The sequence below is a fragment of the Acromyrmex echinatior genome, chromosome 19 (genome assembly GCF_024713525.1).
Source record: "Acromyrmex echinatior isolate Ae372 chromosome 19, ASM2471352v2, whole genome shotgun sequence".
Taxonomy (NCBI): domain Eukaryota; kingdom Metazoa; phylum Arthropoda; class Insecta; order Hymenoptera; family Formicidae; genus Acromyrmex; species Acromyrmex echinatior.
The window spans coordinates 2290879-2314836 of NC_141870.1; the positions used below are offsets into that span (position 1 = coordinate 2290879).

The 23958-nt window shown below is 37.3% G+C and overlaps 2 protein-coding genes across 7 annotated transcripts; one reads left to right on the forward strand and one right to left on the reverse strand.

Moving 5' to 3' along the window:
- Positions 1-73: 73 nt before the first annotated feature.
- Positions 74-8835, reverse strand: Zn72D (Zinc-finger protein 72D). Of its 2 annotated transcripts, none has more exons than XM_011059062.2 (11): positions 8684-8835; positions 8176-8336; positions 6884-7225; positions 5923-6372; positions 5071-5781; positions 4707-4995; positions 4447-4631; positions 3266-3414; positions 1853-1948; positions 1638-1758; positions 74-1372 (listed from the first exon to the last, which is right to left on the reverse strand). In XM_011059062.2, the coding sequence occupies exons 1-11, from the start codon at positions 8731-8733 to the stop codon at positions 1089-1091; spliced, it is 2838 nt and encodes a 945-aa protein (XP_011057364.1). In that variant the 5' UTR covers positions 8734-8835; the 3' UTR covers positions 74-1088. The 2 variants fall into 2 exon arrangements, with proteins under 2 accessions (XP_011057364.1, XP_011057363.1); XM_011059061.2 differs by having other exon boundaries at positions 5923-6483.
- Positions 8836-8920: 85 nt separating this feature from the next.
- LOC105147802 (N-acetylglucosamine-6-sulfatase) lies at positions 8921-15477 on the forward strand. Of its 5 annotated transcripts, none has more exons than XM_087416118.1 (10): positions 8921-9082; positions 10938-11164; positions 12273-12332; positions 12400-12606; positions 12852-13013; positions 13373-13543; positions 13849-14050; positions 14635-14927; positions 15004-15120; positions 15188-15477. In XM_087416118.1, exons 2-10 carry the CDS (start codon positions 11057-11059, stop codon positions 15350-15352), a joined length of 1485 nt encoding a protein of 494 aa, XP_087272244.1. In that variant the 5' UTR covers positions 8921-9082; positions 10938-11056; the 3' UTR covers positions 15353-15477. The 5 variants fall into 5 exon arrangements, with proteins under 5 accessions (XP_087272244.1, XP_087272247.1, XP_087272245.1 ...); XM_087416119.1 differs by lacking the exon at positions 8921-9082 and adding an exon at positions 10557-10618; XM_087416117.1 differs by lacking the exon at positions 8921-9082 and adding an exon at positions 10617-10738.
- The last annotated feature ends 8481 nt before the right edge of the window (positions 15478-23958 follow it).

The window sequence follows — 23958 nt, forward strand, 5'->3', positions numbered from 1 at the left end:
AAGTTGGAAAAGGAAAGGAACAGTAATATCAAGGAAACTGTTTTTTCAATCAGAAGTATCAACAAGTTCACAGTTGCGTCGTACACATGTTTGTTTTATTCAATGATCATTCAAAAAAAAAACAGAAAATCTACACAAGTCAGAATAAATTCACTTAAATGAGGTAATGTCTAAAAATTGAAACGTCAAAGTTTTAACTCGACTCGCTTGAAATTCTGTAAATGAAACTAATTTATAGTATTGTGTTAAAAAAATGTTAACACGTGCACTTTCTTCGCATTGGATAATCATCAAGCATCCAAATCATCGAGTTATAAATATATTGGCGCTATTTTCTGCGTGAGTCACATACGTGACAACAGCATATATCGTAAATGGTTGTCACTTTGTGCAAAGTGAGTGAGTGAAAGAGAGAGAGAGAGAGAGAGAGAGAGAGAAAGGATATAGTATTTCCTACACGTACTGACTACACACACAACATACACACAAAATCTCAATACAATCTATTGCCTACTCTTTAACTTCAAACTTATAAACGTTCGTCGTCGTCTTACTACACGTTCATTTGAATTCTTGTTTGTGTATCTTTCATATCCGATAAATGATTAATCAGCTGATAATTTAGCTGATTTAAATTCCGTGAACGCGTCCGTCAGTTTCATCGAGACAAATCTAATATCAGAATCAACAGAATCCTATTCATCTGAAAAAATTAGCGATCAACTCAAGCTTTCCTCAATAATAACGCTACCTTCGTTTTGTGACACGCTTATTACAGATTAAATACATCGTAGGAAATAAATCCATTGCTATAAAGTAAACTCACAATAGAGACGTAGAGACAAAGAGCGCCCGCTATTGCAGTTTAATAAACGCGTCTTATATCTTTTTATAATCTTATCATTTTTCAGATTGCGCATATTCTAAAAATCATGACAAGCATCAGCCTAGTTTCAAATTGTCCTTATTCCGAAGACATCTCTCCTCCTAAACAAGCAACTGACACGGCGGGAAAAGAAACTGCTTCCTTATACTAGATAAGTTAATAGATAATTCGTATTGCAAATACGAATCTTTTGGTAGATCTTCTACTTGGAATCTGTTTCCATTTTGATCTCTTCCGCCTTTTTATCTTTCTTCGAAGCCTCGCTATCGGTACCTTCTCCGTTGCTGTTATCGCGTCTTCGTTTTCGAGCGAATCGTCCCTTGAATTTCGGCGGCGGCAATTGCTCCATACCTAGGACTTTGTGAATCTGGCGGAATGCCACTAATCGTAAAGCGTGTTGCGCCGACGAAGTAATATCTTCTCTCTGTTGGGACGTCATGTTTCCTATTGCATCAACTGGCTCTTTCTCGCATGGATCGGATAAGCCTAAAACGAAAAGATTATGAATCAACATTGATTTCCGTATGTTATCTTTCAGTATGTATCAGTACAGCTAAAATTTTTATCAGATTGCCATATCATCTGCGCGTATCGCGGAAGATATGATTATGATACAGGAGAACAAAATACTTGTACTCGAGTTCAAAAACCAACTCCACAATACGCTCAGTCTCGTCATCTTTTTCATCATTTGAAGATAAGAAATTAAATTATCGAAACATGATATGACAAAATAAATTTTAGAAATTACCTGGACTACCCGGTAACAATATTCCTCCAGCTACGCATTCCAAAAGTCTTCTTAAGGCTTCACCCGGACTAAGAGGACCTCCCGCGGTGCTAATCACTTTCTCAGTCAATAATTCCAATGCCTGTATATATTGAAAAACGTAGTATCGAGAATCGAAAAATCGTGAGAACAGGCGAATAATTAATGGGAGTAATTAATATGTCGCGTATACTAACCCAAGGATTTAACGGACCCCATGTTGGCACACGATTACACAGGTCGCGCATTATACGGATAACCATAACACAGCTCTGCAGCGAGGTAGCTCTAGCCTGTTGAACAGGATTAACATTTTAAAATCTACGATTTAATATACGTAATAGATGCACTGGCTCTTCTGGAGATAAGACAGCCTAAACTATCCTTCGATTGCTTTGTGTGGGCTTTAGCTATCCTCCCAGCCTCGTGCCTAGTGCCCCTAATAGTATTAGCCCATATCAATATTACCGGGTGTTTATCGATTACTCTTTCCTAGACGTTAATACCTGTCGCAATAATTAAAAAAAAAAGCCATAATTCATGTGTTTCAAGGAAAACTGTGCACATCTTATAGAACAACTTTAAAACTCGACTCTAATCTACAGAAACACCCGGTACACTTATGACGCGCTACTGTGTGTTTGTGCTTGTCTGTCTCTTTTAATCTCCAAAGCTGTGCAATTAACGCACATGAAATTGTTACAATACAAAAATGGAACGAAATACATAATCTCACAAAAGCTGTACTGATGCTATATGTCGATTTGCTTTCAAGTTAAGACAGACCTAGAACAGACGCAGCCTAGGCTACAACGCATTAAGGACGATCCAGAATAATGAATTACGCTTGATCGTAAGGCAATCGAGGTCTGCGTTAGTAAAGAAAATAAAGAAAATCACATTCATTCTAAGAATATAAATGAATTATACTCGAATTGCGACGTCTCGCAGTGCAGTTCCTATTATTCTGGATGTTGAAGATTTAAAGCAAAGCAGATGTAAATGCATCTAGCAGCATTTTCGCGTGACTGTCGAGATACACATTTACATGTTGCTTACTTGCAAGATTTCTTGCCTGATATATCTGATCGCATGTTCGATGTATGATTAGCTTTCTCTTCCACGTACGGACGATGCCACTGTTATTTTCGGAACTATTTTTATTTCGGACCGTTCTAAATTATGGTATGGCCATAAACGGTGGTAATAAACGTGGTCCGAAACGTAAATGTAAAATCTAAAACTCCGAAGAGGGTACAGTGGACAAAGCCGACTTGGTGTGTGTTTAAAAATTCAGCGGATATAGAAACGGTGGACATCGAACGTGATCAAATAAGCAATTCAGACAGAATCATGTCAACGACAGGTCGGTTAATGATAAAAAATAAAACCGTCACAAGGCTGGAAGTTTCTAAGACTGCTTTTTCTCTTTTTCTTTCTTTTTTGGTTTGATTAAAATTGTTTTAAGAGAGAGAGAGAGAAAGGACAATTTGCACGCGTCTCACGTTTTGTCAGGAGAAAATAAAAGAAAATGCTCCGTTACATAGCGCCAAACAAGAATGTGGCACCGACAATTTGAGTTCTTGAACTGAGAGTTAATGGATTCAAACCTGAAACCACTTCGCGTGCCTGAGTGCAGCTAAAGCTTCCAAACACTTAGCCTTGGGAAGTACATCTGGTGGGTCTGGTTTCGTCACACTGGAGGCTGCGGGCGTTGTTTGCAGTTGAGCAGCTTCCTGCTGCTGCTGTCCACCATTATCTGAGATTTCAACAAAGAAAGCACAACACGCTTAGACAACACTTAGAGTGTTTGATCATGCCCAGAGATTTTAGGTATTCCCTCTCTCTATTAATATTCGTTTCAACTTAAGCACCTTTATATTGTGGGCTATACCGTAATGATGCCAACGTGAAAAAAGAAATATAAGCCTGATCGAATGTAGTACGTTTGCAATGCATCGAGTTCACCCCCGTTAAAACGTTCTTTCTCGGATGGTTCTTCTGCCGCTTAAGAACATCCGACGATTCCTATCAGCATCGGTAGTGTCACCTCTATCCGCTTAAAAGGTAGGTAGCACCGATGCCAATAGAACGGTCGGTTAAGATTCAGAGGTAATGTAATGCACATCGCAGAATGTGCGTACAGCATTCGATAACAGTCAGAGGGATTTTCTGTCTTTTTTTATGCATGATCAAAAAGTCCATAGTTTTAAGATTGCCTCAGCGTTGTTTCCTCCTATCGCAAGCGTGTCCACGTTCAATGAAATCTCTCGTTAGTATTGATCGTCGGTGGAAATTCTAATTCGAATATTCATTTTCGACAAAATATACAAATCGTTACTATAAATGACATAACGCGCAATAATGGAAGCCGGCATCTAATCGTATCATATTTACGCTCTTTTTCTGCGAAATTTATCTCAATATCGTTCGAGTATTGTTTTGTGATATACTCTTAATAATTGGAAATGAATTCTACAAAGAGGACTCTGTCGTGGACACACTAAGACACGCAGCTATATCGAAAAGGAAATGAACTTTTATATTAGAGCGTATGTACACTGGCAACCGTCGAATCGTCCTTGGCTGCCCCGCATCGTCCTGGTGCTTAAAAAAACTTACAGAAAATCTTCTGGGCCATGAAAAGAACAAACTAAATGTACAACTCGCAGAGTAGATCAAGAAAATGACATGAAAATAAAAGAGGTGCACGATTTCATAAAAAACCCCGCTTCGCCTTTATAGTTATCCTTTTCTTGGCCACTATAAAAATACGAAACAATGAAATCACCTGCTGCGGCAGACTTGGGTGTCTCGCGCATCAGAGGGCTGGTGAGTGTCACGCTGACGGTAACTGTACCCCCAGAGACAGTCAAAGCCGCGGATTCTGGATGTTTTCCAACGTTGTAAGTTTCTTCTGGAGCTACATTCTTTAACTCGCCCGGTAAAATCTCAGCAACCTTATTGAGCAATGTTCTATAAAAACGAATAGTCTCGTAAATTATAATGTATACGCGCGATTACTGTATGCAAGGAAATCATCTGAGATACCTGGTAGGTTTCTCTGCGCACAGTACAACAAGACACACGTGATTATCTCCGGATAATAATAGCCCTTTGGCCAAGTTTCCGACGCGCATAACGCCACGAAGTATCCTAGAATCTTCTTTTTCCTTTTGAAACGAGAATAAATTCCCATCGCTTCCATCTTCTTTTTGTGGTGTAACTGCCTTCTTTTTGTCAGCTTCTTCTTTCTTCAATGCATCAGCATTTGCCTGCGGGGTACCAGCTTGTACATTTGCTGCAGTAGCATTGGAATTGGCAGGAGTATTCTTTTTACCTGTAAACAATCATGTTCGTCAGTGTAATTCATAATTTTAAAGTTTGCACAAAAAGAATGCTTGAAAGTACTTACCAGCCTCAGCTAAAGCATCCGACACAAACTTCAATGCCTTTTCTGTGTGAGAAACTATTTTCTGAACAGCCAATAATTCTTGTTCCTTAGGATAAATAGTTGTATGATGCGCCAATACATGTTTGTCGTCAGATGAATCCGGTCGTCTTTGAGGACCTGGGAATAACATCATGGGTGGTGGTCCTTGGAATGGACGCGGCATCGGTGGGGCACCTGATCCACGTCCATATCGTCGATACCATTCGAAATATTCGCATTCTTCCTCGTAGCGGCGCCTCTCTTCCCAATATATCATTTCCTCGTCCATCATGGGTCCCATAGGTCCCAATTGATTGATCTCTTCTCTGCGACGTAAATACTCGTCGCGCATTTGTTGCCTACGTAATTTTTCTTCCAGCATCTTGCGCTGTTTAAGGCTCGGTTTCATGTCAACAATCAAATCGGGATTGACCTTCTTCTTGTAGGCAAATCTATGACGACGACCTTTCATATGCATGTCTTTGGCATTAGGATCATTGAATCGACACTCGCATAGTTTACAATTGAAACTTATGATCTTTCCATCCTCAGATTTATTCTCCTCGATATATTCTTGGCCAACCGGTTGAATATCCTTTTCATCGCCTGTAGCCTCTTCCACGGTTTCTTCGACTGATTCCTCCTGCTTAACCTCTGCAGTTTGATTTTGATTCACCGTGCCTAAGTTTCCAGCTGAAACATTTGTACAAATGCAATTGAGATTATATAGATGCTTTGTCCTATAATAGTCCTATAATATATAATATTAATAGAAAAATATCACTAGATTCTAATAATTTCTCATAACATGCAAAAATGTAGGAATTTACTTACAAGCGACAAAATTGATTTTAGGTGTTGCTGTCACTGTCGACTTCTTAGCAGCTGCAGCTTTTGCAGCTGGTTTTGGATTTAGAACTGTGGGATCCGCACTTGGTATAGGTTTTCCAAGTTTAGTGTGCAATTTGACGACCTTCTGATGCTTGGCACCTCTGATGTGAGCGGCGTATGCATCGTTTCCAGTACAAGTTACATCACACAGCTCGCATCGAAGACTGTTGCCTGCTCCACGCGCTGGGGGCTGTTGTGGCACCTTCAGGGAAGCCTCCTTCTTCTTGTGCTTCTGACCCTCTAGATGCTCACGATAAGTCTGTGGCCCGGCGCAGCTGATCTTACAGACATCGCAATAGTGAAGTTGTTGAGGCTTAGGAGGCTGCTTGGGCCGCATTGCCTTCATCCCTCCCCCGCCAGCTCCGAATCCCTTCCGTCCGTAGCCCTGCCAACCTCCAGTCTTCTGGTTAGTGGAATTGCTGTTTGCACTCTGTTGGGCTACATACATAGTCGCAGCGCTATATAGCGCTGCGTCGTAGCCGGAATACGTTGTACTCGCCGTTTCTAAGGGAAATGAAATTGAAACCTCAAACTTTGGAGGGGCCCAAACCATTCGTATTTTCGCGCGACGAACAAAACTTTTACTATTATTCATTTCAAGATGCATCAAAAGACGAACTACGAAGACTCCACGAAGACGAAACACCGATGGGAAATTGATGTACTCGAAAATGTGCTCCATTCTTCGGAGTGGATAAAATGAAATTTATAACTTCTGCTAACTCCTCAAACTGTTATTACGATCGAGAATGCTAGCAGAGCTTTGAAAATTTGTTTTGGCATTTTTCATATGTATTGTGAGAGGATCAATTTCATGTTATTAGTTTCTACGTCACAGTTAGTGGTCAAAAGAGGACCGAAAATATTTAAACATAAATGTATAAAAAAAAGTCAATACACTTACTATTTGTTGCAGTTGATGGTGTAGCGGCAGGCGTAGCTGGAGCTGTATATCCTGACGAATAAGTAGCGCTCTGTGTAGGATTGGATTGTTGATAAGCTGTACCAGACGCTTGATAGGTCTTAGCTTGTCCAGTAGTAGTGGCTTGTCTAGCAGTACCAGTATAAGCACTGGTCGTGCTGTAAGCAGGCTTTGCAGCCTGATAATGTGTTTCGGTAGTAGTGTAAGTTGCTGCAGCTGCTGCTGGTTGTTGGTAATAGGTTTTAGTCGCGTCGTATGTAGCTGCTGGAGCAGCTCGTCCGTAACCGTAATCGTAAGTTTGAGCTACAGTACCGGGATTAGCAGCTGCAAGGAACATGTATTGCAAAACATTATTGTTATCGTACTTGAAAATAATTATATTATTGACAATATATGAGAAACAAAAAATGCTATTTAAAGCATTTAAGCTAACATTATATTTATTGTATAACAAATGCAATACAAGTAAAATAAATAAAAATATTTCTTGTCCTTCCTCATTCTTAGGTCATATTCCACTGATATATACTACAGTATTCAAAATTTACAATTCAATGTTATGTATATTATATAGTTTTTCAGTGCTGATAGTATACATTGGAACATGATATTTGTTCGTGTTGCCTTATTTTTTATACTCAGCATTTTTGCTTTCTTTCTTTTCAGCATTCAAATATATTTCATTTGAATTGCAAAAATTTTAAGCAACGTGAATAGACCTATAGCCTCAATAGTCACCCAATTGTTAAAACAAGCATCTATTAATAACGTATTTAATTCACTGACTCAACCCAAAATGGTTTCTAAATCAATGGTCTTTCTTTTTAACTACAAAGAGCTATGCGAGAAATACAAAAGACTAGACGAATCAATTAAGAATCGGGTCGAATTAGTATATCGAATACATTACAAGTGTCAGTGGATTTCCGGTTTACTATGATTATGTTCCATTTAACGCTCATGGAATCATTTCATTGCTTATCTAATGTTAAATAGAATTGTCCACAGTAGATCATAGTACCACATGGAAAACTTATAGAAGGAACTGGATGCAAGTGTAGCTCCACTTGCTACACCTGAACCCGATCAGCACTTTTTTCCATGATATTGTTAATACTTATTTAAATCTTTAAAAAGAAAGTTTATATTCCATGAAAGATGAAATTTCATACAAAGTACGTTAACGATAGGTATACTCTTTGAAATTTCAAATTTCTTTCATAAAGAGATCGATCATTAAACGTGACCATGCGGAATTTGCACGTAGAACCTACCTGCGTACGTTGTCCCAGTTGCGGCTGCAGCAGCAGCTGCCTGATACGTCTCGTAACCGGTCGCAGCGGCGGCAGCGGGTCGTTGAGTATACGTGGCAGCGGTAGCTGCCGGAGTTACCGCGTATCCTGCTTGCCCGGTCTGATATGCGGCGCTGGTCGCCCTATTCATGAAGCAACGTTAAAAAGTAAAATTATCACAGCCGTATTATAGTAGAGGTTGATTGAGCGTTCGCGCGAGGAAATGCGACACGCAACGGCAATGCGGACGATGATAAATACGGCGTAGGAAAAATGTATCGGAAGCCCCTCGGGGGAGACGCTCGACTCGGGACGCTAATTTCTCGCGGCGAGAGTAATGGCCGCCAAGCCGGCCGTACCTTTCATACGCGTGCCGTCGAAAACGTGAACGTCTTTTATCACTATCGCAGGCACACGCTCGAGGCCACGAATCCTCGCTCGACTTAACACTAGCTACTTAGTGATAATGATAATGCAGACGATTTCGTACCCATATTGCGTCCCACCGTGGGTAAAGCCAAAATAATTGTTCTGAGCCATCCTTCCTCGCGAAGAGAATCTCGAAAAGAAGGACAATGGAGGCAGTCGTAGGGCGTGCCACGAGCGTACTCGAAAGATAGAACGGCGGCGGTAGTGCGGTATTGCCGCGCACGCCGATTGGCTGGCGAGCCGTGAGAGCGACGCGCCCTCAGTGGCCACTTCCGCAAAGAACCAGCAGCGCGCGGCGGAAGATTAGAAACTGCACTTCCGCGCGAATATACGACTACTGGACTACAACGCGCCCGCGCATTCTACACCTGGCGTCGCCGCGCTACCTGCCGCCGGGCGCCGTCGGCGTGCGAGGCGAGCTACCTGCCCTGCCGCCGAGCCAGAGATTACGTCGCACGAGGTAAAGATACCCGGAGGAAGGTAGATGAAAGAGAGAAAAAACGGCAGCGCGATGTGGCCCGCCCGTATGAGTAACGATCGGCCCGAACCGATATGCGATCTTAATCGAATCTCACCAAACTTACTGCGTGTCTTTCTCGGCTATTCTCCGGGACGCCGGGAGTAGTGGAGCGTGAGTAGCGTGAAGAACAGAACTTGTTTAGCGATAATAATTTCGCGGCTGGTCGCGTATCGTCGGGATCGTCGGGATCGTCACGCGACGTGGCGCATCGAACATACGTACAGCGTGCGCGGGGAAGGGCTCGAGGCTTGCCGTTAGCAGAAACGTGCGTTCGTTCGTGCGTAGGTGCGTGCGTCGCCGTGCGAGACGAGATACACGCGCTACGACCGCGCTCGCGCTCGTTTGTTCGCCGTGCCGTATGCGTGTCCGGAAGGCGTAGGGGGATCTAGATTCTAGCGCCGACGCGCTCAAGATGTTCCTAGTGCTTCTCTATTACTTCTTCCCCGACGCCCTCTGCCAGTCATCCCCTCGCAACATCGCTCACTTCCGGAGTTCGTTGTCGATTGACGTTGTCGCGTTTCCAATTATCAGCTTCTACCGATGTAGATTAATTTTAATCTCGTCGATTTAATTTGCTTTTCGTCTTTTCCTGTCCTAAGAATTAATCTACATTGACCTAATTTCCATCGAGGGTTTAAATCGGATCAGAATGTAAGAACCAATCAACTACGAGCATCAAGTCGAGCATTCCCCTGTTACAGTGAAATGACAGGGGAATGCTCGATTGTAGTTGGTTCTTACATTCTGATCCAGCTTAAACCCTTGGTGGAAACTAGGCCATTGGTAGAAATGAACATAAGCCGTGATCACAGGAGGGTTGGTGAGATTAGATTGGATTAAAATTTCCAATTGAAAAAGGAAACTAAGATCTGTTTTTTATTGCTACACTCTGAATCTGGTGCAATAAATTGAACAGATCGAGTTAACATCGAGTTTAGTGCAGTTTGCTTTAATTAGTTAAATTCCAACCTGATCTCAATTTGAAGTGGAGTCAAGATCTTATAATATAAATACTTCGAAACATCTCGACCAATCGGAAGATAGAATTTTACAAATTGATCAATCAAGAAATGCTTCAAAGCATTTATTGCATTACGTTAATCATATCCTTAGGTCGATATTAATAGACTAGTATTTACAGATGATTCTTATATTTCAAACTGGCTTAAATATAATATTAAGATGTACAAGCCAATCAGAAGATAGTATTGTAGAATGCCCTTAAGAATCATTTGTGCCTTTTTATGCTGACATTCGATTTTAGCACCTCATTTTTAGCATCAAAACAGATCACGTGATAAAAATTGATGAATATCAAGCATTAATTTCGATTACGTGACTTATTTGGCGCTAAAAATGAGCGTTGAGTTAGCATGAAAAGACAGCTTTAAGCCTTAAAATTATGAATGCAGTTTTGATGATCATGAAAACTTGCCCTTGGCTGGCCATCTTTAATATAACACCTCGCCGTGAATGGTGATTCATTAAACATTAAGCATTCCTTTTCGTTGCACTAGACTACACTAAAATTTTCTATCTCACTTCTACTAAATATATATCCGCTTCAAATATTGTATCTATTTCATTTCAAGTGCAGTAAGTGTACACTGTTTTCAGCCACAATGAATAGCTCTATTATATCATATGATAATAATACGTTGATATAAACATGTAACTGTAGTTCATTGAGTAGCCTCAGTAATCTCGTAGCTTCGATCACGCAATTTATTCATATACTGTGCGCGAGATTAAGAACTGAGATTACCGTATTATTATATAATACATATATTTTCAGAAGATCTGGCGAAACGCCAATTAGACAGACACGGTGGTGTCTAATTTCGTCGCGGTCAGCTGGGAATTATAACACGGATTTTTCCACTCGCTACTTTCATATTTCACCGGGAGATCAATATGCGTTTAGTACTATTTTTCTTATTACTCAATTGTTTATCATTCTCAATATCGAAGAATATCGTGCTAATTATTACGGATGATCAAGATTCTGTTCTAGACGGCATGGTAGCGTCTTTAATTCTATTTTATTCAAACTAGTTAACAAAATAAAGATAAATAAAATTAATAAAAATTCAATCTAATATATTATATGTAGATATATATAAATTAATAAAATTTATTTTCAAATGTATCGACAAAGGATCCCGCACTAATCATAATAAAAGTGACTTCGGTCAAATTGACTGAAATTAATTGTGATTATATTTTGCAGATTATGAGATAAGGCAGCAGCATAAACTTTTACATAAACTTTTGCGAATCAACTAATTTTTAGAATTCACAGAATTTCACAGAATTTTTCTTTTCTTCCCATTTCCATGGAAAAGAAGATTTCGATTGGTTGATTCCCTTATGCACTATGCATTATGCAAAAGTCTGTGTTGCAGTCAATATTGATCAAAAGTTTTTTTAGTCAAAATTATCAAAAATTATTCTATGCTCTGATTGGAATCGCAACTTCCTAACAGAGCCTTAAAAATGTTAACAACTCTGCAAACGAAAATGGATTAAAATGGATTGAAATTTTTTTCTATCCAAATGCGAATATTTTTTTTTGGATTCAATTGAATTCAATTAGATTCAATTGGATGCAATTGGATTAAAAAACTGCATTTTCTATTCAAAATTTTGAATTGAACAGTATTCACAATTGTGTGCACGGAAAAAGTTAATATTATTTTTAGGTTGAAAGGCATAGAGATATGCTCCATGCAATTCCTATAAATGAATAAAAATGCATTCAGAATTGAAAACCATTCATTTTAATTCGTGAATCAATATTTCTGAAAATCTGAATCCATTTCAATTCATTTCAATTTATTCTCGTTTGCTGGGAAAGTATTAAAAATCGAAGCGTTTTTTTAATACTTGTGCTACCAGCAGAATTAATCCATTTTTAGTTTTACGTAAAGATCGAAACTCTTTTTTTGCTCATATCTCATAAATCTACAAAATATCATCATCAATTTGACCGAAATCATTTTTATCATATGATTAATGCAAGGTCTTTTATAGAGGAAATGCAAAAAATAATAAAATAAGATTAGAAAACAATTATAGCCGTTTATACTTTGGAAATGTATGCTTACCGTGATTTAATTTATAATTTTAGACGCCAATGACAAATACTCTGAATCTTATAGGAGGTCGAGGTGCTACGTTTACAAATTGTGTAAGTATAAAAAATGCGGAAATTATTTCTATTCGGTTTGATGTGTAAAGAAAGAATCGTCGTTTAGTTTGTAGCCACACCGGTTTGTTGTCCCAATCGGGCATCTATTTTGACTGGACGATATCAACATAATCATCTAACGGTAAACAATTCTATCGCCGGTGGTTGTAATAGCGCGCGATGGCGACAATTACAAGAGCCGACAACGTTTGCCTCTCTTTTGCAAAATATCGTTGGATATAAAACGTTTTACGCAGGAAAATATTTGAACCAGGTAGACTTTCTTCAATGATTCTTCGACTAAAGAAAATTTCGTTTTACGATGTACACGAATGATATTATAAGCAAAAATAATTTTATTTAAATTTTATAAGATTTTTTAATTCAAAATTTGAGGTCTAAAATAATTGAAGTAAAAATTAGATTTTAAAATTTGTGAAATGGAATTTGAAAATCTTTTTACTTTTTTCTATAATTATTATTTGTGATAATTAAAATAAATTAATGCACATGCGATAGTATGGAAAGAAGGAAACTGGCGGTGCAGCTCATGTACCATTGGGATGGGATTGGTGGGCCGGTCTCATAGGAAACTCAAAGTATTACAATTATTCGTTATCCATAAACGGTACTGAGAGAAAATACGGTGACAGCTCGAATGATTACCTTACCGACGTGATCGTGAGTATACAAAAATGTTCAACATGAACATACAACTGAGAGTAAAAAATCTAGTCTGATTAATATATAAATATAGCGAATAAAATTGTATTTGTAATTTTTCCATCTTTTTGAACATACTAATAAATTAATTATTTTTATGAAATTTTTTTTTCTCTATTAAAAAAACTACCTGTGAATCGTACATCATTTTTGCTCTTTATCGTACGCGTGAATTTGAAGCCTTTTCATTTTTTATTATAATTATTTGAGTTCTATAGGCTTTGTTCATTAATAGAACAAATAAAAAAAAATCATAGCTGAGTTCTATATATATATATATATATATATTATATTAATTAAATATATTCATGTTTCAGAATAATCTGGCTGTAAATTTTATCAAAGAATACTCTGGTGATCAACCTTTTCTTATGATGTTGGCACCTCCAGCCCCTCACGGGCCATTTATACCCGCAGTCAGACACAAAGATAAATACATTGGCACAAAAGCAAAAAGAACACCAAATTTTAATATACCCGTGAATCAGGTTACAACATTTGTCCAACATAACAATTATTTTTTCCAAAATAACTCGGATTCTTAAAGATCATTTTAGATAATACATAATTTATGCTAAAAATCAAGATATTTTATTTATAATCTTATTATATGCCATGTAATATGGAAAGCAATTAAGAATTAGAATTCTTTTAAAACATATACATGCATATATAAAAATAAAATATTGTACAAAAAATAATCACGCATTAAAATACATGACATATGAAATTATAAACAAAATTCTATCCTCGGATGTAAAGTCGAAATGTAGATTCTTATTTTTGAAAATAGGATAAACATTGGCTAGTTAGGAAAGGTCCAATCCCTTTGCCAGACGATATATTACCAAAATTAGACGATATCTACAGGCGGAGGTGGGAAACCTTATTAGCGGTAGACGAACTCATTAAGAACATACACGATTTATTAGAAGAGCGAAATCTTTTAGATGACACTTATTTTATTTACACCTCCGACAATGGATATCACGTTGGTAAGTAATTTAATGGCGCATTGGGTCGGTATATAATTCGTTCTTATTTCATTGATTTGAGACAACTTATGATTTTACTTAAGACGATCTTAAACATAAAAATCGGGAGTACTAACTAGGCACTGAAGTACATTGAACATTAGGAAACAAAGAATTATATTATATTAAGATTAAGATACACAAAGAACAGTGAAATATAAACAGTAAACAAATAAATCATTTTTTATTACTTCTTACATTATTGCCTTATGATCTGTAGTATGATTAGCTGAGTTCCTTACTGTTTATGTCTATATTTTAATAAATAAACTGCGTATTCAATCATCGCAATGATCACGCTTTATTATTTATATGACTAGATAATTTCATGCTTTTGTCGTACTTCCAGTAGATAGAATCATCTTAAATTTTGATAGCTCTACTAATTTTAGAAGCTCGATATATAATACATTATACATATATAAATAATATTTAAATATATTTTTAAAATTACGCGCTTGTCTTGTACTAAATAAATAATACATATTATTATATATTTATTATATACTTTTTACGTATTTACAAGGTGCATTATTTTTTAATAGGACAGTTCAGCATGCCAATAGATAAGCGTCAACCTTATGAAACAGATATACGTGTCCCGTTACTGATATCCGGTCCCGGAATCGAGCTGTCTACGGTTTCTGCGCCAGTCAGCAGTGTAGATATCTTCGCCACGATTTTGAACATAGCTGGCATGAAATATCCATCGGATGGCACGACATTATTTAATTCAAATCGTAACTTACCTCAAGATCGCATTGTTTTGATAGAATATAGAGGAGAAAGGTCCAACGAACCATCGCCTGGTTGTCCAAACGACGATTTGAATGTCACGGCAAGTCTCAAATATTAAAATTTTTATTTTTCAAAATTTATGTTTCTTTGAATTGCTATGTTAATTATTTTTTTAGTTATGCATGGAAGAATTGGCGTGCAAATGTCAAGACGCTGCGAACAACACATTCAGTTGCATTCGTCGCGTTTCGCCGAATTTCAACAACATCTTCTGCGTCTTCGAAGACGATCAGGTACTGTCCGCATCTTTTAACACTCGAAAGAGTTTTGTGTACTACAGATCTTTGATATCTTCTTCAGAGATTCATTGAAGCTTACGATATGAATATCGACGAATATCAAATGGTGAATATCGGATATACTATGAAAAAAGGATTGAGGTACAGATTCAGAAAACGTCTTAAGAGAATGGTGGTATGTCAGACTGAACAATGCGTTCTCACGCCGGGAAATAAATATGAGTAGCATACATTTATTAATTTCTATCCTTAATATTAGATATTCTCATACATGTGTTATATATCAAGTGTAGTAAAATACGCGAAATTACATAATTATCATATTAAAAAAATAACGCTTTAAGATAAGAATCATATGAATTTATTTCTATTTTTAATTAAATTGTTTTCTCTTGCATATACATTATATTTTTTAGTATCGAGAAGTTAATTTTTAAATTTTAAAATTGCAACTTATTTTAATTTTTTATAACAAATGAGTTAGTTTTTGCAAAATTAAAGCCGATTTAATTCTTGTTATCTTTTATGAAAAATAATTCTGACAATGTTTGTTCTAATAGTTATGATAATCTTTCGAATGTAATTTAAGCTCTCATCTAAGCTTTTATTTAATTGTTTTTGAAAAAAGATAAATTTGTTTAAATACAAATATTATTTAAAGTCATTTGAAATAAAATAATTGAAATATATATATATATATATATATATATATATATATATATATAAAATGTATGTATAAGATTATATTATATATTCTATCTCATAATATTATATATGTATTTAATTTATTATAATTTGGAAATTGCAGCTTAAGCGAGATATTCGCGTAACTTTTTCAGCTTATTTTTAGCTCTAAATTCATCCCTTGAGGTATTGACGTATAATTAAGAATCACCCTATATACTATCTATTCTAGGTCGGAAGTAAGAGCACCGAAAGTTGTCTTATTTCGAATTATTGCATTTATGGAAATCGCCGTCGGAGAATACGCCGCGAATCTGGATATAAGAATAACTCGCCTTGCGCTCGGGAGGGAGGGGCGTGCCCCCCGCGATGGAACTGTTTTCTAAGCAAATATTTTTATTAAAGCCCCGCGGAGAGAGTCTCGAATATCTGAATAGCAATGGCGATATTCGCGAAGGAAAAAGGAGCAGGGATGGGAGGAGGAGGTGATGGAAAAAAGCCGAGCGTTGAAGACAGAACGCGATACTATATCGGACGTGTACATATTTATATTGCTAAAACGTTTCTGGTTCCTCCAGAGGATTTGCAGCGATGTGCGCGAAACAACGATTCTCGCTACTCGATATACTTTAACTTGCTCGCGCTATTATTTCACGTGTAAGCGATATAAGCCATTTCGATTCGCACACAATACAGGTGAATGGAGAAATAATACGGAAAGATGTATATGATTTTTATATTACAAATGAATAATTAAGAGAAACGAATATGTAGAGAATGTTAAATATAAACGTGACAATTCTTTTATTTAGATTTTTATTATATATACTATTCCATAAATCCATACAACACCAGAAATTTGCAGCAATATTGCTGTAATATTACTGCAATATGTGTATTTCTGAAATAATGATCTATGTGCTGTATGGAAATTATATACATTTATTATATTTTTTGCATATTTATTCTTATATATTATTTATTATTATCTCCTAATTATTATTTTGTATATATGTATATATACATACAGAGGACATCCTGTATATGTTACATGACGTATCATATTATATACGATTCCATTTTTTATATTATATTATATGTATCTTTTGAATATGTACAGGGTGTCCTAAAATTGACGATAAATATTTTAAAGACAGATTCTTTTTATCTTTCATATTTAAAGATTTTTCATTAAATGAATCTGCCTTTAAAATATTTACCGTCAATTTCGTGATCTTATATATTTAAAAAAAAAAATATATATATATATATATATAAAGTGGAACCATCTCTCATTGTCAGTGCACATGCGATCGAAGAATGGTTAGATGCTGGCGCATGCACGAATATTCTTCAAAGTGCGACGAGACTCGTGAGTACCGGCGCACAAAGCGTCCTGGATTCGCCCCTTTCGGTGTCAAGAAGCGTGAGAGACGGTCTTTCTTCGTAACGTGAATGAACGTCAAAATGTTTGTAGACTGCGGTGGTAGCTGGCCACGGGCCCGTGGGTCCGTTTAATCGTTTGCACAGATGGCATTACGACGAATCTATCGGCCGCGTGCGCTGATCGTCTTTGAGATTATTCGTTAGCGAAGTTGCAAGACGTTTCTCAGCGACAAAGCTGAAAGCAAGATCAGGACTTATTCCGCAAGATTTGCATTTTGCGATCCGCCTATGGAAAATGGATGAAAATGAATCGCCAGAAAAATTCGTTATGCGAAACCGAATGGACAAGTACAGATATATAGGATTTCTCTTACATAAAAATTTAGTAAAGAAGAATAGAAGGTAATGATTAATTACTTATTTTAAGTATTAAAAGTATCGAATAACAGTGCTTTTAATATTGAAAATAATTAATTAATTTGGATTTCTGTAACAGTTGAAGGAAATGTGATTGCGAAATTCCAATTTTTGAAAAATTTGTATGTATTGTTTCGCATTATATACGATTTTTGATTGTATTTTTTCCGTAGAACTTTCCATATCTTAAAATTCTACACGTTAATCGTTCGAAAAACAGACCTAAGAAGAATATAGATTCTTGAGCTTACAATAACCGACTTTCCGATTTCTTTCCAGATTTTTGCGAATCGATATTTCATTGATACTGCATAGCAGTTCAATTCGATGCAGTTTGCGATCTACATGTAGTTTAGTTGTATTTTCCTGACAGGAAGGCACAACGCGAGCGAAGCGATACTATTGTACGAGGATTTTGGCGGATCATTCGATCCTCCTCGATCGATCGCTCGATTGGGCGTTTACTGATCTTCGTTACATCGCTGCTGAAACGTGTAAGAGTCGGCTTGTGGACGAGCCCTTTTATTCTGTGTTTATTGATCGTTCGAGCGAACGATCGCCTCCTTGTTGGCGAGGATCAATGGCTTTCGTTGCCTTTCTAGCCGTAGATCTAGGCTTTACTTTCGTCCCTCTTTCTCCCTCTATCCGGGGGTTCCAGCAGATACTTATGCCAAGTTGCACTTATATTGCAGGGAGAATTACAAAAGGGATCGATTTATCTTGAAAAGATCGCCGAGTCTTCTAAAAAAAGATTTACATATATTAAATACATAACAAGTTTACTGTATAAATATATTCTACTTATTATGGCGCTCTAATTATATGAAAGAAATAGCGTTTCGCTTAGTTTTTCAATTGCAACTTTTGTCTTCTATCACTTACCATTAATCAGCTATTTCATGTGATATACAATTTAATCACCAAATGTCAATTTGTCGATTATAATAATAATATTATATAAATCAAATAAGTAAAGAGAGTGTAAATATTATATAATTATAATATTACATAATAATATTATGAAATGTAAAACGATTTGGCAATCAGCATCGTTATCAGCAGCGAGATATCCCGATCTCGTTCTTTTAAGATTGAAAATCATAACATTCGTCGAACGCATTAAAAATTAAGCAATTTACAATCTCGAGCTTCTCGGTGATTTGTCTTCAAACGGCATCCCTTGTTATTCGATAATTAGCTGCTCCCGCCTTCGGTGTAACTTGGCGCGAAGCGAAGCGTATTCTCTGATTTTCCTTTGGCCGACTCGTGCCTTCTCCTCTCTGCGATTTCCACCTCCGAGACCGGCAACGTGGAAAATGCGAATTTACTGTAAATTAGTGAATTGGAAAATAACGGAGTGGAAGCGCTTCTTTCTTGACGAACCTCACGACGATCGCGTTGTACGCGCAACAAGATCCGAGACCATAAATCATAATTAGTAAAACGGAAATTATCAGAGTCCATTTCAAAGTCAGCGATTAGTAAGAATTTTTCAAAATTATCTTCCAAAATTTCTCACTTCAAAGAATAACATAAATCTAGACTATTAAAAAAGAAAAAAAAGATAAAAAAAATAAATAACAGATAATTTAAAAAAAGTGGTGTATTAATAAAAATCAATCCTTCTCTTTAAATTACAGATAGTAATGTTTCCACATTTAACTTTAAATCATATTAAATTAATATACGCGTATGTATAATTGTATACTTGTAATTACATTTCCTTTCTAATCAGTTTCTATTTTCTACATTTTTCATTTTTAACAGTGTGGATTTGTATTATTCTTTTCTTAACTTTTTCGAAGATGTACGCTTTTTCGGAAATGTAATGTTAAAATCCAAGGGAGGTTTCACGCTTCTTTGTAGAAAACTCGTCTAATTCATGCACGACACGTTAAACGGCGCATCGATACACGAGTGTATCGTCATCGGCTAATTATAGCCTTACCTAATTTTCCGTGCACGCGATACCAAAGAGCGATACGGGGCGCGTCTTTAATTACCGATCCATTTCTGCATAAATGCGCCGCGGAACGCAGCCCGCCTGACGATGAAACTCGTATTACCGGTGCCGGCTTATACGAACTACAGTAGTCTAATCAAACACGGAGCTATTAACCGGGTCAACATTTCGAGTTTGGGGTACTTAGTGCCAAAGACTTCGCGGTACCTATGTCAATGACGTAACGCACACACGCGCGTACGCGCGTACTCGAAGCGCACGCACACAGGCGCGTGCACTCATCGTCGAGTACCAACGGTGAATGAGTAGCAAAGCGGCCGTGTCGGGCGGCCTTAAATAAATATCTAATGTGCCCAACCCCGACTGGAACCTCCCCCCCCCTCCCTCTGGTCGGTCCTCGCTAATATTGTTTTAGGCACAGCGAGGCAAGACGAGTTTTGTAACTTGAGAAACGAGCGCGACTCGCGTGCAGAAGCGGCGAGAAGACGACATAATAGCTAGGTGTTCGAAGATCTTGTCAAGCACTTAAGCTTGCGGATACTCTGCTACTGCACGAGTACCAGCGTTTTCCTGAATTTATTTAGAGTACATAAATTCGCCTGAAAAAAAAAATATCGGGCTCCTAACAGGCTGGGGGGTGTGATCGTCTGAATTTCACGAAATAAGCTTTAAAGATAATGAATAGGAAGAAAGTATATTTGCTCCTGTAATTGTTGTAATAATATATTGATACATGAAAAGGATAGTTTTATGGATGAAGTATGTAAAAATTTAGCTAATGATTTTTGAAAATAATTTTATTGGACCGTTATGCGGTATTAAATAATTATGCAAGATGATTAAGCTGGTTGATACTAGAATGTTAAAACTTTTCAACACAATTATTTTTAGATTTGTATATCTTAATACACGATAAAAAGTATTGTGTATTTGTGTTGGGAACAATTCATTCGCATTCTTGTTAACAGTTTGTGTTGAATTTTTTAATATATTCGAGTGTTAATTTAACATTTTTTAGTGTCAAAACGATACAATTTATGAGTAAATGAACAAGTAACATAAAAATAATGTTTTAAAACGTCAATTCTAAGATGAATGAATAAATTACGCGTTAATTTACAACATATTATGAATATTAATTATACTAAAAAAAATATTGTAATAAAAAAATATACTGCCACAGTTTGTAAACAAACTGTGTCAGCATTACCTTTTTTTGTTTGATCATTTTTTTACACAATGTGTTGTTTTGTCACATATTCATCTTATGTTAAATGAACACAAAAATTTAAGTAGTCCCCCATTTGGGACATACGAAATGAGCTATTCGATACAATTTTCCAACAGTGTAAATTTGTTACTTCAGCAAAATCTTTTTTTATATAACAATTTTATATCATAATATATATATTTTTAGTTATTTATCCGTTTTAATATTCAGTTTTTAACATATTTGCGATGAATAATATTTATATTTCAGTTCTGCTAAAACATAAGTACTTGAAACACAATATTATATATATGTGTTTTAAGTACTTATGTTTTAATAAATCACGGAAATCATGCTTGTTATCTGTTATTTTTTACAACAAAAATCGCAAAATATATATTTAAATCGGAATGTTGAAAAATTATTGGTAGGACGAGATTAAAGTTTAAGGGAAATCTACTCGGAAATGGCCAAGAGATATGTAAATAAAAGTACGGAAAACCCGAGATCTCTTGTATATATGTATAATCATACGTTCTGTTCCGTTTTCACACGCTGAGGCTCTTTTCGCCTCTCGTAACACACAGCTGCTACTTCCGTAGCAGTCCATTTGCCGCGGAAAGTGCCACTTTGTTTGCGGAAAGTGCTTTTTCAAAGAAAAAATCACGCGGACGTAATACGCGTAATGCCGCCCGCTCGGAAACTCGGAATACCGTCTCCTAGTAAACGCGATGTTCTTTAAAGTCCAGCAAAAATGCCGCATTTTTTCACATAGTGACGCGTACGCGTCTCTATGTCACTTCAATCTAATCAGAAATAGTCCGCGAGGGTACAGCACGTGATAATGTCAATGCCAGAGAAAAATACCTGCGCTTCAATAGACGTCCCTCTCGCTCTCTCTTTTTTCCACCGCTGGCCAGCGTTTGTCGCGGAAATAATTAATTAAGAGTAGAAAACCACCCCTTCTTGCTTCTTCCCTCCCTCTCTCTCTCTCTCTCTTCCGTTCCCTTTCCGTCCGTTTCCCTTACGCTCGCTTTCCGCACGTTACTCCCCGCCAGTAACTCATAACTGCGCTCGCCTCTCGCTGCACCGCTGTACCCCTTTGCCTGGCGCAACCCTTATTACCGTGTCGCAGCTCGGTTAACGCGAGCGGGTTAATGAACAGCTCGGGCAAATATAGAATTTCTCATAAAAACTACAAATTACTGCTACCGCGGGTTGCTCACAGCGAGCGACGGCCACGGCGTACGTTCCGTTTTTTTCGCTCCCGCGAAAATTATACAACGCGGGTATAATACGGTGAGAATAGGGAATAATAAAAAATCGCGCCGCCATGCCACTTTGAAGATTGTACCCGCCGTCGCCGCTGCGATTTCCCGAAAGGCTGAGTTTTGCGGCGGATAATACGGCGGGTGAAAAAAATCCATCCGAAAAAGAGAGGGAACCGAGCGCGCTCAGAGCGCTGAAAAAAAAGAGGTACGTTTCGACGGAGAACTCGTTAATTGAAAAGGAAGTGGTCCGTACGTGCTGGTCCGACACAATCGCGACTCATTCTCCACATGCGCGTGCGGTGAGACTGACGGTCTTTCACTCTCTCACTTGCAGTCAAAATCACTGCGAGAGACAGTCGTTTAAGGGTTGTGCCATACAAAAATATTTAAGCCATAAGCGAATTGCCCAATAGCAGTAGAGACCGTGTCTTAATAACTCTTAACATCACAGACCTCTAGGGATGCGTTCTAAAACTTGACTCTGTCAACTCCGAGTATCTTTTATCTTGCGAACACCCTAAAGATATCTCCAGGATGTATCCTGGATAAAGTGTGCAATTAGGGAACACAGGGACGTCCTGAAACATCCTGAGAACGTGTGGGCTATGAAATGAGCGCCTTACTATGTTCTACATCCAGCCACAAATTATGGAAATCGGTAATCCTAGATGTTTATCCGTAATATTTGGGATAATACAATTCTATCGTTTCTTATACAACATATACCTACCTCAAAGGAACGTTCTAAAGGGCTCAAAGGGCGTCTCTAAATCTGAACTTCTGAAGAACATATCTCAGAATGTCTCTTGGATAAAGTGTGTTGAATTTGCAAGATTGAAATACTTCACAAAATATTGGCTTCGATGGTACAAAAATGCAATTATGTCTCGTTTTTAATGTATATAAAAATCATGTACAAATAATTACAATTACATTCGAGAAATGAAGTCATTTAGCAGTCCTAAAATATTAGAAAAGATCAAAAATGGATTCAAAAAATTATAGACGGATATTCTGAGGATTTTGGATTAGAATGACGACGCCATTTAGGCTTATTTGTTAGGTCTTAGGTCCAAAATTTTCATCTTGCAGAAATTTAATGTTGTTCAATTATTAAAAGACAGTAATTAATTACTAATTTGTAGTACTAAAAATACTGAATAACAATGCTTTTAATATTTAAAATTAATAATTAATTACTTTCAATATTGGACAGTATTAGATTTCTGTAAGGGTAGTATAATTCTAAACATATCCTACATATGTTTCAGGATATTCAAGACGTATTCCAAATCACCCTCAGGATGTCTTGTGCTATTACTAAGGTTATAACGTAAACAGTAGCAAATCCAACATGTTGATTTGCTTACGTTTTATTAAATTGATTTGCTCAAGTTTTTCTTGCATATGCCACAGCTTTAATTATTTCGACAAGAGTTTTACGGGATAGATAAGATCAATTCCTGAATCTATTAAAGATTTGCTCGCCACCGATGGTCCAACGCACACTGACACACACAACACACACACACACACACACACACACACACACACACACACACACACACATATACATACACACACAGAGCGTGTATCCCATCGTCGTCACTCCGCGAGCAGTGCGTAGCTCGCATTATATTATTACACTCGTGCTGCTGTTTGTCAGCTTAAAACCGGGAGCCATTAGCAGGTATTATTTTAGCCGTGATCCACTGTTAACGCGGAACAATGGCGCCGACACGGCCAACGTCCCACGATATTAAATGAAGCGAAGTGATACATTTCGTCGGGGGATGGGGAGACGGGCAAATAGGGACGGCGTCGCGGGGCACAGGCGTTGCGACGCGGGGGTGGACCGAGGGTAGAGAAAACCCGGGACTCTCTCTTTCTCTCTCTCTCTC